The sequence below is a fragment of the Gavialis gangeticus genome, unplaced genomic scaffold (genome assembly GCF_001723915.1).
Source record: "Gavialis gangeticus isolate Ggan-Ray unplaced genomic scaffold, GavGan_comp1, whole genome shotgun sequence".
NCBI classification, from domain to species: domain Eukaryota; kingdom Metazoa; phylum Chordata; order Crocodylia; family Gavialidae; genus Gavialis; species Gavialis gangeticus.
In genome coordinates this window covers 43,780,729-43,795,610 of record NW_017728995.1, presented here as the reverse complement: position 1 = coordinate 43,795,610, position 14,882 = coordinate 43,780,729, and the positions used below count along the sequence as shown (strand labels likewise).

Genomic DNA, 14,882 nt, shown 5'->3' with positions numbered 1-14,882 from the left:
AACCTGCAGCTGCAGCCCACCCACCCCACCCTGCGCAGATCCAGGGGCACACGCCCCCCAAATGCCCTCCAGGGGTGCAAGCAGCCATGGAAAGCTGCCCCGGCGCCTCCTGGACAAACTGCGGCTCCGTCCTACACCCTACCCCGTCCTGGCTGGGCAGTCTGCTCCTGCTTCACTCCCTCTCTCACTGCAGGGGGTATTGATCTGCCCCCCTATGCCCCTTCTCTCCCTTCTCCCTTTCCACCACAACACAGTTACCAGCTGGATATAGCTGTATCAGAAATTGAGTCAGTATTGGCCAATATGCCTCCTTAAAAAATTGGCTATTGATATTGGCCCCCAAAATCTCTATTGGTGTACCCCTGGAAACGGACCTCAAAATCAGTCTGCCAGTAGTTATGCCCATTATTTATTTGCATTGAAAACAAGCTGTCCCATTTTATTTTACACAACTCTACCCTTACCAAGTACATCCAGCAGCTTTTGCTTTTTTAAAATTGGAATATGGCCTGTTATTGACTTCACAGAGAACAAATTCAAAAAGGCAAAAAAAAAAATACAGGTCTGGACCCATCAACAGTTCCTCACTTACATTTTTATTCACTTCTATCCTGAAAAACAAAAGTGAGTTTCTGTAAACTACTGCTTACTGTACCATTTGATATTGTAAGATAAACAGCAGAAGGAACAATATTGCATCAGTGTATATCTAGGAATTTAACCAGGGAGGGGACATCCCTGCTCAACTTCCTGGCTGGGAATGACACCTTTTCTTTTCTCACTGACCTCTGGCTGGGTGTATATGACACAGAACAGAAAGCAGAAGCTGAGGTTGTTTTATGCTGAGTACATTCTCTCTTACCCTCCCTACAACTGGCTGCTCATCAGCTCTTTATCCTTTTGGTCAAGGGTGGGCAATTATTTTGGGTGAAGGGCCACTTAACAAGTTTTGGTGAGCTGTCGAGAGCTGCAAAGGTAGCCTCGCCTATTGAGAGGCAGTGTAGCCGGGTGGCGGAGGTGACAGCAGCAGAGACACAGGACAGCCCCGCACAGGCTCCGTGTGGCTGCAGCACAGAACTGCCAGGCAGGGGAGGGGCCACTTTCTCCCCATGCTGAGCAACAGCTTTTGTCTCATGCTGCCGCTGCTGAGCCTGGGCAGGGAAGGCCAGTGCAGGCATGAGGCACGTTGGGTAGGGGCTCTGCAGTGTGGGTCTCCACCAATACCGTGGGGCTGGGGCCGGTAGCAGCAGCAGCTGGAAGGAGCCACATGCCACCTGGGCTGCCTAGAAAGGCAGTCCAGCTGCATAGCCACCCCAGCCCCACTGCATGCCTAGGGGGCAGCAGGACACATGGTGGCTGGACTGTGCCTGGGCCAAGTGGGACCAAGGGACCTGCCATGGGCCGGACAAAGACCCACTGTGGGCCAGATTCGGCCTGCAAGACATATTTTGTCCACCCCTGCTTTAGGTCTAATAGGCAGGAAGCTGTATGGCTGCTTAAATTGCACCCCCATGCCAATAGATGGCTCTCTGCTCTGTTTCTGGGGAGGCAGCAGTCTGCTGGGGTTCCAGCCTGCAGTTAGCTGAGCTCACTGCAGGGGCGATGCATAGTGGGTGCATGTGAACCCCCTAAGCGTGGCGGTGCACCCCCTACAAAAAGTGCCGCCGACACCGCTGCTCACCTCTCCCCCGCCGCCAACACTGCTGGCAGCATCTGCGGGAGCTCCCGCTACAGTGCCCCTCCAGCTGCTGGGGACACACATTGTTCATGGCTCATAGGACCTTGATCTGGGCAAGTCCACTGCCAGTTTCCCTCCTAGAAAGCAGGAGGGACAGCCCTCTATCCTACTTCCTTCAGCTGTGTGGGGATGGGGACCAAGAAAGGACATGGACACAGGGAGGGATAGCCATGGCACCAGAAGGGATACAGGTCTCAGGGGACAGCTATGGGGAAGCACAGGCAGAGCTGGCCTTAGGGGTGGACAACCTGGGCGAGAGCCCAGGTTGCTGTGGTCAGGGGGCGCCACCCACACATACACATGCATGCCCTGCCCTTCTCCACTGCTTATGCTGGGCAGGAGCCACCGGGGAACTTCATAAATGAGGGTAGAATGTTGTTCATTATGTATAAAAATAAGTACAGTAACATTAGTATGGACAAATTGTATAAACTAAAAGCAAAACTGTTAATTTGAATTTTCAGTGAAAATCTTCTCACCCCATTCTTAAAAATCATTTGTTTAAATAATCTAAGAATCTGTTTAGCTTCTCTATTTGCTCAACAAGTAAACTGCCAAAAGCCATGAAGAACATTTAAAAGAATTTCCAAACATGAGTAATACTCACCAGCTGTCACTCCAAATGTAATGAAGAGGTAATGCACATTTGAGGCATAGGCACTCAATATCCAGCCAGTGGCATTCACTATCCCTCCAATTATTGCTGTCTTCCGACACCCACAAGTGTTAATGAATAAACCAATAAAAGGACCTGTCAGAGAACATGAAGAAAATTTGCTAAATGACTTGTATAAACTCCTCTTTACATCTTTCATTATTACATGAAACCACTTAATTATTTTCAAATAAAATATTAAGCACTTAAGTTTAAACATTAGTAAATTAAACCATTAAATGCAATTTAAAAGTCTATTTCCTGGTAACCCTTTAATGCCCTGAGAGGTGAGATTCAGTTAACTCCTTTAGACAACTAGGAAATACCTCTGCCAAGACTTGCAATCAAAGTTATTTTTTTTTACTTGCAATTTTTTGTGATAATCAGGGATCCTGGTTTTCTCTCATAAAAAGTATCCCCAATTTTCAGTTTAAAAAAAGTAACCCATTAGCTTTCACCCATGATTAAAATGAAACACAATGAATATATAGATATTAAAATAATATCTACATATTAATTGTGTTTCATTTTAATCATGAAAAATGTGGATTTTGGGTTACTTTTTTTAAACCAAAAATTGTGGATTCTTTTTTTTTTTAATCAGAGAAAACCAGATTTCCTGGTGATGATAAAACTAAAATCTCTGGTCAGTGAAGTCTGCTTCATGCTGTTTTAACTAAACTAGACGGCAGGGTAGATACGCACCTTAGAGCCCCTCTACACAGGTAGTAAAGGGGCAATGAAATCCAATGCACAATCTACACAATTATGTCTCCTGTCATGCCACATTTGTATGGCAGGAGGCATGACTGTGGGATCATGAATTAGAGTCCATCAAGCCTTACTGCTGATACAGAGGGATCCTGATCCCAGGTACCCCTGGCACCAGCAAAAAGCAAGCTTCCACTAGGCCTGTGTGAAGCAGCTAGTATTCACTTCAGATTTGGATTTGGCCGATTCGGGGGACAGTGATTCCATTTGGTGATTCAAATCACTGTCCTAAATCAATTCAGCCAAATCTGATTCGGAGATTCGGCTACTGCTGAATCTCCACATCTCCAAATCAGCCAGGCCCATCCCACGCTCGCTCTCCCAGCCGGCAATGGCTGCCCTGCCTGCCCCAGCTCCAGGGCTTTTCTTTAAAGCACCAGGAGCTGGGGCAGGCGGGGGGGCTGGTAGGGGCCCCCCCCATGGTCCCCTCTCCCAGCCCCCCTCTCCCCTCCCCCTAGTACTTACCAGCTCAGAGTCAGCTGCAGCTCCCTGCCGCAGCCACCGGAGACTACCCAAATCATCAAAGCTCTTCGAATCTTTTCCGAAGATTCGGAGAGCTTTGAATCAATCTGGACCTTTAAATTGGTCTCCTGATTCGATTAGGATTCAGAGATTTGCCCACCGAATTGGGCCGAATCTCCTCCAAATCGAATGACCACCTGAAGCTTTGCACAGCCCTAGCTTCTGTGGCTGGGAGCTGATTCAGCTGAGGAGGCTCCCAGCCACAGGGGCACTCCATGCACCCCATGGCTGGGAGAGCATAGCTGCTGCAATATCCCAGTCAAGGGGGCACTCCACTGGGATCTCCAAGTCCTAGGGTTGTATGGAGTGCCACACAGCTGGGAGATCGCAGCAGCTGTGATCTCCCAGCCCCAGGGTATGGGGTGCTCCCACGGCTGGAAGACTGCAGCTGCTGTGATCTCTCAGCTGTGGAGGCACCCTACACACCTCAAGGCCCGGGAAATTGCAGCACTGCCCCATCACTTCCAGGACCTAAAGTCCTGCAGCTGTGGGTGATGGGTCCCAACAGCACCCTGTGGTGACAAGACCCAGAGTCCCACAGCTCCAGACGCTGTGTCCTGGCAGTGCCCTGGCTGCCATGGTTCCCCTGCTTTACCTATGGCAGGTTAGGGTGTTAGGTATGTGTTGTGTCAGGGTTGAAGGCAGTCTTATGTGACTTAGATTATGGATTGCATAGGAAGGTTTGAATAAAGATGATCCCACCTCAGGCAGGGGGTTCCACCAGATGACCTCTGGAGGTCCCTCCTAACCCTACTTCTATGATTCTATGACCCAGTGTCCACAGCTGCAGGACTCTGGGGCCTGGCAGTCATAGGGCACTGCTGGGGCTGAGAGTCCCCTCAGCTGCAGAACTCCCAGCCCCAGCTGCACATGGTGCACCCCTGCAGCTGGGAGCCTTGTCAGCTGATGGGGCTCCCAGCTATAGGGGCAGACCCCTATAAATTTACATGTGCAAATTAAAGCTGGATAGCAACCAGCTATAAAGTTAGTGCACATTTTCAAGGTCTAAATTTATAGCTGATTAGATCTATTTATAATGTAGCTGGTCTCAGTTAATTTTGCAATTAACCAGTTAACTGCAGAATAACTGTAACATGTAGAGGAGGCCTTACAGACCAATCAAAGTAGATGTGTATACACAGACACACGTACATATACACATATATATGCACAAGCTTTCAAAACTAAACTAGCCAAGTAACAGTCAGCAGAGAATTGCGTCTGCAGGTGAACTCTCTAGAGGAGAACCAGCAAAGCAGTGTTGCTGTGGTTACCCAGCTACCTGTCCCAGTTCATAGCATGGCAGGAGACAGATCAGTCTGGACAAGCCCAGCATACTCTCCTCCTTAGCAACTGTTCTCTGCCACTGTGAAATATGAGATATGGGCTAGATGGGTCTGTGGTCTACTATTTCTGTATGACATTTCTTATGTTCTTATACATGAGGAACTGTACAAAAAACAGTGGAAACACTGTTAGTAAAAGTATTTTGTCATATTCTGGTCTGTATGTTTGTGGACTGCCCGGTGCCTTGTATTATTTCATATTTGGAATGCCACGTCCCTTTTATTTTCTGTTATTTAACATCATATTTATAAATGTGTCAAATACCTGAGTAGTCTTTACTTGCACTTTCACATTAAAAGGGGTAGAAAAAATATCAGCTGTTTGATAACTAGAATATGGCACCTTATCTCAAAAGTACAAACCTAGTAAGTGCTTCCACAGGCATACACACAACGTGTAAACACATATACGTGGCTGGTAGAGGCCAAACTAGAATGGCTTCAGAAATCAATTTTCTGACTTTCAATGCACTGACCATGTTGCCTTTAATTAGCGCAGGTGGGAGCATTCCCTAGGTTGCCTAAGGATTAGTGACCGTGGCCACGTCTATAAGTGGTGTTACTGCGCAGTACCATTGCTGCACAGATTTTGCCCGATGCTACTGCACAGTAGCAATGAGCTATTGCACAGTAGCTTGTTACTACTGTGCAGTACCGTCAATGAACAGTTGGTGCCCAACACCAGCTCGTTGCTACTGCATTGTAGCTTCTCATGTAGATTCACCCACTGTCATCTTTTGCAGAGGCAGGTGATATATCCCACCACTCAGCAGTGCAATGGTTTGTTGTAAAATGGAAAAAGAACACAAAAAAGGCACAGCAAGTAAGTGATTGACCGCTGCTCTGAGAGCTCGAGTGACTAACAATTTAGGATATTAGCAATCTTTGTAACCTTGGAAATTACTTCAGTCCTAAATTATCTTCATTGTTGATTATTAATAATTCACAATATTTCAATGTTGCATCAACTTGTTTAATTTTTGCAGACCAAAGAGTAAACTGCCATCTTCTGGGGATTAGGAAGATAAGTGAAATCTGGAATACAGACCTGGGTCAAACTTTTTTTCTGTGGATTTTAGTCTTGTTTAAATAGGTCAGATCCTGCTCTGACTTAAGTATCTTGCCATCCCTTTGAAGTAGCACAAACTGCTCTGGGTTTAAATCTTGTCACGATTTGCTAAAATAGGTGCACCTGACTTGCACTAGCCTCCTTAGAAAATTTGTGTTATTTTGAGCAGAAAATACGGTTATCTTACTGGGATGAAATAAGATGTATTGGTTCCAGACACATCAGTATTTTGGGACCCCTCAAGGACTTTTCCCTTTAAACCACCTTTCTCTCTGGCAGACTTTTCCTTCTAATAACATCTTTCTCAGCCAAACACTAAATCTGATTCTGCCTTGCTTTGTACTTTATGATGTCATTTATACTTCTGTAAAAGTAGATGAAAAATATAAAGCAGGTGTAATAATGTCACAAACAGTAAATGTTTTCACAAGACATAATACAGTAAAGAATCAATACTTACCACAGTTCCTCTCAGTTAAACTAGACATGGGTGAAGTCTATTGTTTATTCACTGAAAATGCAGTTGTATTTGTACTGAATCTCTTCACAAATTCAGCCTGAATTTGACAATTAGTTTGGGCTTGAAAAAAAATATTCACATCCCCTGAAATCTGGGATGTGATGCCTAAATCCCAGTCACTGTGACAATGGCTATTTATTCATGTTAAGTGAAACAATATCAACTGGAGACTATCCTGCAGCTTGATAGTGTGGGCACTCTTTTGAAAGGTGAGAGATATGCATTCCTATACTTTCGAACAGAGGAGGGAGCTGAGTGTCTCCACAGTGCTAATGCAGTATGGATCAAGCCTGTAATTTCTTTGGCTTATTACAGGTGCCTGAAAACTAAAAATTCATTTTGTGTTGAATGGAATGTTTTAGAGCGACTTGAAACAATAATATATTGGTCTTCTTTTAATCTGCTTGATGAAAATGGTTTGTTTCAGGTCCAAACTCTTTTCCCTTCCAAATTTTTGGTAAAATTGCCAAACAGAAGACTCATTTATTTTCATACCTAGTCCAACCCTGTCACCTTCCTAATAGGCTGTGTCAAACTCAACCTTCCTGAATCAACTGTTGTTTTTCTCCCACTCCTGAGGAATTAATTATCTTGTCTACCAAGCAGCTTAATCAAACCCAGGCAGTTTGCTGGCACCATCCAGATGTATGTTATGCCATTACCCAGTGCTCTGCCTCCTACTCTCACTGTTGTTCCCACCAGCTTCACTGAAGTTCCCTGCCTTTTACTGCATCACTGATATAGTGGATGAAACAGCAGTTCAGAACACTCTACTACTCAGTTACACTATATGAATAACATTTGAAGCAAATACACGGGTGTTGGGATGATAAATATTTTCCAAAGCTAGACAGTTTTGGAATAACAGTACTGTATATTGGAACATACCTACAATCAATGTGATACCCATGCTAAGGGAGCTAACCCATGCAGTCAGTCCTCGACTTTGACTGAATTCTTCCAGCCATTCCATGTTGAGTATGCCAAGGGCCATTTGTGACCCCATGATGAGTATATGCACAAGGAAAGAAGAAAGGACAATCATCCAGGCCCATCCACCATCAATGTTTGAATTAGGTTTAATCGTCTTCTTATTATCTTTTGAGTCATCTTCTTGAATATCTTCTCGACTGCTGTACATTTTCTCCACAGTATTCTGAAACATACATAACAAATTATTTCAAACCATACAGAAAATAGACAAAGGTTTGTGGTTTTGTTGTTATTATTTGCTGTTAATTATTTTCCAGAAATTTGTTGGAGGTAATTTTTCAATCCACTTTCCTCACTTTTTCCTACATTTGTTTGGGTTCTCACATACAAGAACAATATGAGGATCCCAGGAGAGCATGAATGCACCCACAGCACTAACTTCACCTGTAGAAATAGGTAAAAAAGCCTCAAGCTTAAAACTGTGTTACCAGAGCTGATATAAGAATAAGAGTTACATAAATGTTTCAGGGATGTACTTGGTAGCCGTGTCGGTCTGAGACAAAAAGACACACAAAAAACTAGAACTCTTGGTTCCAAAATTATATCTTTTATTAAACCAACTGGAAAATAGCAAGAAAATTCTGCTTTCAAGAAAAGGACAATTTTCTTGCCATTTTCCAGTTGGTCTAATAAAAGATACAATTTTGGCACCAAGAATTCTAGTTTTTTGTATGTCTTTTTGTCTCAAACCAACACAGCTACCAAGTACACCCCTGAAACATGGAAGATGCCAAATTTTAGCCCATTTTGGATTTTAAGCTTCATTGCAGAATGACAAGGAAGTTTTTTTTACCTCCCTGCCTGCCATCTGACACCTCCAGGGAAGGGATTCTACCTGATCAACAAATCAAATTGCTACTCAACACAGCTCACAAAGACACACTCATGGACACAGAGGGACAGCCTTCCATCTTCAGCTCCCTCTGTGCAAAACTGAGGTTTATTTCCTACCTATGGGGACTTTTTACCATCTTGTACCATCTGTACACTTTTCCCAGAGCCTGATGAAGGGACTTTGACCCCAAAAGCTTGCAGAAAAGAACAATTTTCTTGCCATTTTCCAGTTGGTCTTAAAAAAGGTATAATTTTCGAAACAAGAGTTCTAGTTTTTTGTACATAAATGTTTCTACATTTTTGCAATGTTTTCCAAATTTTTTAAATTAAAAAAAATACAAGCTAGATCTATCATTCCAAAACTGGCAGAGAGATTTTCAAAATATTTCATCAACATTTTTTTCTCATTTATCTAGTAGTTTGGGCTGTTTAGTTTTTAATTTTTAAATTGGAATAAAATTTCAAATATCTAAAATGTTTTAGTAGGATGCCAGTTTTTCATTTAATTTTAAATGTAAGATGATTGGAAAACTGTACATTTTTCTGCATATTTGTTTGTAAGTCTTGTATTTTAGTACCAGGGCTATTCATGAGGGTATTACTGCATTGATTATAGTTTGCCTTCTTGGTTATTGCAATATATTTCTGCTAACTTATATAAGGTTCAGTGTCAAGCCTTGGATTGGCTTTGGTTTCAAAATAAGGTAAGTATCTATGTATAATATAAAAAACAGAGGACACCTTTTGGTATCCCAGCAAACTTGGATTATAGATATTTATGTTCAAAATTACAACACTTTTAATAAAAAAGGGAAATGATAAAAAGAAGGTAACTTTTGTGCAGAGAAAATCAAGGGCAATTGGTAGTAGCAGGATGTGGTAAAGAAAGAAAATAAAAGATGTATAAATTCAGTGATCTTGAAAATGCTATGCTTATATACATTATGGACAAGACACCTGATTCTGCCTTTCTGGCACATCCAAAACTCCCATCAAAATCAATCTCACAGACAGTTTCTTTTTTGTCCTTTCTCTTTCACTGGTGTAAAGCCACATAATTCCACTGAGATAAATGAGCTATTCTAAAATTTATGGTAGTGACTATTAAAATCTAGACTAATGTTAGATCTGGGTGCACAAAGGTTTACAGCAGCGGGTCACAAACACATTTTAGTGATTTTGTTTGTTTTATGATTCCAGCAAATAAGAAGCTCAACAAAGAAATAATTCTAAAATACAGTAATAATTTCAAGTGGCTCCACAAGCAGTTTTTAATTGAACAACAGCCAGGATGCAGAACCAAATCTGCCCCTCAGTCTGATTTATCCTGCGACATATTGAATTGTTACAACACTGAGGAGCACCCAGAGGTTTCCATGGAGACAGGGAATTTCAATGGTACACACTACAAAAGAAGGTAGTTTTTCCTCCTTTTTTCCCCTAGAGAAATGGAAACAGGAACTGGCTTCACACCCAGTGATGAGAAATTAAAAAGAGTGAAACAAAATTTCAGATGGTCTTCTACAAATCTAATTTATTCTTATAATATATGATTTTTGAAGCAATATTAACTTTTGAGAGAGAAAACAGTTATTTAAAGTATCCTTATGTGATATTTGTCAATAGGAAACAGACGTTATTCATTAATAAATGAAAACCAATTCATGTAATATTCAAATTCAAATTGCAGGAAAACCTAATTAATTTGAAATGCAGGGAACCAAATAATACTGACTTTGAAATAAATGAGCTTGAATTATCCCAAGTATTGTGCATACATATGGATTTAGTTCATCCACATGCAGACCTTACTAACTGATAAGAACAAAGTGAGGCGTTATCCCAGTGACTAATTAAGCTGCTTTTATGGTATATAGCACAAGGAGTTTCTAATGCAGAAAAGCAGAAATAATCTAAGGGCCCTTTCTCCTCTGGTTAGGTCAATCTAGTGCTGAACTGTCCTGCCACCCACTCCCTCCCACGGATCCACCATCCCCCGATACCGTGAAGTTACTCCCAGTTCCACCAAACTGCTCACCAACCCCTGATCACACCAAAGTGTCCCCAATTCCACCAGCCCCACTGTGCCAAACTGCCTCCAGTATTGCACCAAACTGCTCCTGATCCCACCAACACCTGATCCTACCATACTGTTTCCAAGGGTTTCTGGTCCAAGAAACCAGAAAATTGCTTCAAATTTCAAAGCAGCCATATTTCAAATTATTCATATTACAAAGTACACAAAAACTTATCCTTTTGGCTGGGGAATGACAATAGCTTCAAAGCATCCAATACTTTGAATGATCCAATACTGAACTAATGAGGTTTTCCTGTAAAGCCAACAGAGCAAATTCTCTTTTTCAGGATAGTTCAAAGGGTCATGGCCATATATTTAATAAAATATTGTAACACAACAAAATATGTAGTTCTAATTAAATTATTAGATATCAAGAATCTACTGTAAAGAAAAAGGATTTTAGGTGGACAATGAACAAGGGCTTTTAAGTTAATTTTAGGAATCTGGAACTTCAGATACTCCGTGTCTCAAGTTTCCTGTAGTGGCCAGTAAGATCTTGGGAAAACTTTATAGATTTTTTGGTATGAGATTTACTTCCAAATGGGCAAAAGACGTGTCTAACACTGAAAACTTTAAGTGACTGATGCAAAAAGCTGTTTTATGTCAATTTTAAGGCTTCTTCTCTCAAATATCTCAGTCTATAGGTCTGTAACATTACTCAAGGTATTACAGCAGTGCAACCAACTACAGAATTCACACCAAAATATACTTCTTTTAAACAGCAAGGAAAAGGTGGGATGGAGCTGACAGAGGGTTCTTGCTCACATTTTAATATATGTAGCAGGGAGTCCTGTTCTGTTGTACTCCAAAAGTTCTATAAAGGGCTGTGGGAAAGGGATTTCTCCTTTGGATATCCTAACATGCCCAGAGGAGAGACTTTCCTGCAGAAGCTCTAACGGGTGAGAGAGTGGGAGTTCTGATAATATTGTGAACAGACATCATAAACACAGCAAGGCTGCTTTACACTACTTGGGGATGTAGACCACATGATCACATCCCTCTTCTCAGGGTGTGTGAAGTCACACTTTCTCCTTAAAATGTTGGATACACACATGCAGCATCTTGTAATATACCCTACTAGTATATGTATTGCTGCCAGAGAATATTAGTCATCTATATGGAAATTAAACAGTAAGCAATGGTTTCACAACGTATTAAAATGAATTATGATGAAATAGTGAAAAACTGTTTGGATTTACAAGCTAATTTAGCAGCTCAGATGTCTACCCAGTTAACTGCTTCATCACTTGCACTTGCCGAATCCTGTGCACAGCTAACTGTATAGTGAAATGTCTCATTCACTAAACAGACAAGGTTTTTTGGGTAAATATGACATCTTTTATTAGACCAACTCATTCACTAAACTGTATTTTAAAAGATTATTAGTTGAAAAGCAAATATATAGCACACAGCTGTTGATTATAAGTTAGATACTAGTCCTCACCTGGCCACACTGGGAAGTAAGAAGGAATAAGGATTTCTACAGTATGATACATCAAAGGAGCATGCAAACTACAAGCAACTAATACTTCCCCCCACAAGCAAATGGTCTAGGAGGCAATAGAGAGTGAGCAATGCTATGTCAGTGTTGCACTGCATAGAGTATTACAGCTTGTTGGGTTCAAGGGGATGTATCCCTAAAAAGGATAAAGTGGCTTTTTAAGCAGGAGGGAAAGAGCAAAGCCATACCTCACAGTTCCTTGTTGGAGGTCCTGCAGAGTGTAAAACTATCTAAATGCTCAACATTGCCCTAAAATGAATAAAATACATGGAGTCAGATCCTCACATAAAAAAGAGAGAAGAAAACTAGGCGCTTAAGAATCAGTTAGTAAAGATATACTGAAGAGCTATGATCATAAAAATAGTATGCTTATTTAAGAATGAGGAAAATTTGCAAAATATTAAACATAGCTGAAATTTATTTAAAAAAAATGTGGCCTGATGGACATTTTATTCCATTATTTAAGAAACAGAATGTGATCACATACCCTTCAACAGACTCAAAGCACCCCTCAGAAAATGTCAGTTCTTAATTTTCATTTTATTTTCTTACTACAGAAAAATAGAGCAATTCTTCTGTTGCAAAGAGCTCAGACAGACCAAAATAAGCCAGAATGTTTTAACACTTATATATTCCTACTTGAAACAGCTGGGTTTATCTTGTGAATCATGTCTGCACACCTAACAATGCTAACATTGCGTAGCACTCCATAGCAAACCTGAAAGTATCTCAAGTCCCCCCAGGGTGCCATGGCATCCTGGTTGAGAATCACTGCCCTACAGTGACAAATTGATTTAACAAAGTGATACAAGCTAGTTCCAGATTTATAACCACCACCAACTCAGGGTTGAAGCAAAATGCTTACTTCTATACATGAATCAGATTCGATTTCCCACATCTATTGCATTATTAATCCTCCTTTATTTTTATCTCCAGTCCAGAATCTGTACTGTAAATAAACTCATAAGCAGGAAGGTCACTTGCAATAGTTGTGCAAACTCTCAGCAACTGGACAGAGCTAGGATTGGACAGTTTACTCCTCACTATTGACTCAGCATATCCTTGGCCTATTATATTGTGCATTGTGGAAAGATGGACTTACCCTCCCTCAGTCCCTTTGCCAGGCCACAGCACCAGAGCCAAGTAGACTGTAGTACCCTAGAAGGCAGAAAAGCACTCTTTACAGCCACAAGAACTTAAATAAATTATTAGGAAAGTGACAACAGCTACTTTGCAAAAATGTCTCTTCCAAACAACTAAGATGGTATGGTCCTCAGTCCCAAAAATACATGACTAGGGCACCAAACTAGCTACTAGGTTTAGAAGTGAGAGAAGCTCCTAATGGCCACGTTTTTAAGAACTCAGGGTTGGACTTTTAACATCTCAATGCCCCAGAGAGGGGCCAGATTTTCAAAAGAACTGAGCTCCTATTTAGCATCTAAGGAGAGCCAGATGTTTAGAAGCGCTTTAGAAGCGCTTTAGAAGGCTCTGCATACAGAGTGCAACCAATATACTGTGCTCTTTAGAAAACTGCACTACAAATTTAGTAGTGTTAAACAGGAGCTGAGCTTTTCTAATAATCTGACTCACAGTTTCTTCCTGTTGTGGGGTTTTTCTTTGTTTGTTTGTAATAAATCTGTCCACAGTTGGATCTTCTCCTTCCCCATTAGAGTTGTGAAGAGTAAGAGAATTACTGCAAACCTATTTAACATTTCTATTCCTCTGCAAAACTCCAAAAAAAGGAGGGAGGCAGGCCAAGAACAGGGACAAAACATTCATATGAATTTTCCCCATCTCCAAGTGTCTCTACTACTCCCAGCTATGTTTTGGTTTTTATTCCTAAAATCCAACTACCCTGGTTCCTGAACAGGCCACTCAATATGCAGTTTATTGCAGTTCCTGTGGCACATCAGTTCCATGTATTAGATAGGCCCCATTAAACTTAATAGGAGTTCTGCATGCAGGACTGTTAGGTTTCTTCCTGTCTCACTGAACACACTTAAGCTAAATGAGAAGCAACTTCTGCTGGGTGTAAACCACCATCTAAGGTGAACTACTGCTAATACAGCTTTACAGATGTGAAGGCCAGTGGGAAGTATTGTCATCATCTGATCTGACCTCCTGCATCACACAGACTATAGACTGCCTGTATCTTTTAGTTCAGCAATTTGTTGTTGGGTTGGAGCAGATCTTTAAAAAAAAAAAAAGAACCACGCATCTACTCCTGATTCAAAGAGCCCAAGTGATGGAGAATTTACCACATCCAGTGATTGATTATCCTTGCTATTAAAAACGACCAAATAATAATGCATCTGTGAATGCTGCTTCTACCCAAGAACCCTAAAGTGCTTTACAAACAGTAATGAAATTGGTCTCAGCGTGTCCCTGCTAGGTAGGGTGAGTATCATGAACCCAATTTTGCTGAGGCACAGAGAAGTTAAGGTCCAAGTTTTCGTAGGGGTGACTTGATTTCGGATCCTCGCCCCCAGCAGAGCCAAAAGCGCTGCGCGCGCCTCCCCAACATGCTGCCGGGCGGCTGGGCGCTGGCTCCTACCCCGTGCTCCGGAGAGAGCCGCATCCGCATCCCCATCCCCGCCGCTGGTGCCGGGAGGAGGCAGAGAGTGTTCCGGGGCTGCCTGGCAGTGCGGGTTTTAAGGACAGGTTCCCAGCGGCTCCGCCACGCGAGGGGGAGGCGCCGGAGGCATGACCGCTAGTTACCTCTGTGCCGCAGCGGCCGCGCGATGCCGCAGCCCGGCCCCGACAGCGGGCAGGACCCACCGCCCACCCGCCCGCACACTCACCGCGCGGAGCCCGCTGCAGTCCCGGGGGTCGCATCCCCGGCGGGCCGGCTCCTGC

The 14,882-nt window shown here is 42.3% G+C and overlaps 1 protein-coding gene across 2 annotated transcripts in view; it reads right to left on the bottom strand.

Annotated features, from left to right (window-relative positions):
* Window positions 1–14,882, bottom strand: part of SLC16A14 (solute carrier family 16 member 14) — a 28,136-nt gene extending 13,254 nt beyond the window's left edge. The window contains exons 1-5 of one of the 2 annotated variants that reach the window (XM_019503591.1): window positions 14,828–14,882; window positions 13,129–13,184; window positions 12,215–12,275; window positions 7,510–7,777; window positions 2,346–2,489 (exon numbers count right to left, since the gene is read on the bottom strand). In XM_019503591.1, the coding sequence (XP_019359136.1) occupies window positions 2,346–2,489; window positions 7,510–7,762 (397 nt within the window). In that variant the 5' untranslated portion in view covers window positions 7,763–7,777; window positions 12,215–12,275; window positions 13,129–13,184; window positions 14,828–14,882. The remainder of the gene's footprint in view (window positions 1–2,345; window positions 2,490–7,509; window positions 7,778–12,214; window positions 12,276–13,128; window positions 13,185–14,827) is intronic. The other variant, XM_019503592.1, reaches the window with a different exon arrangement.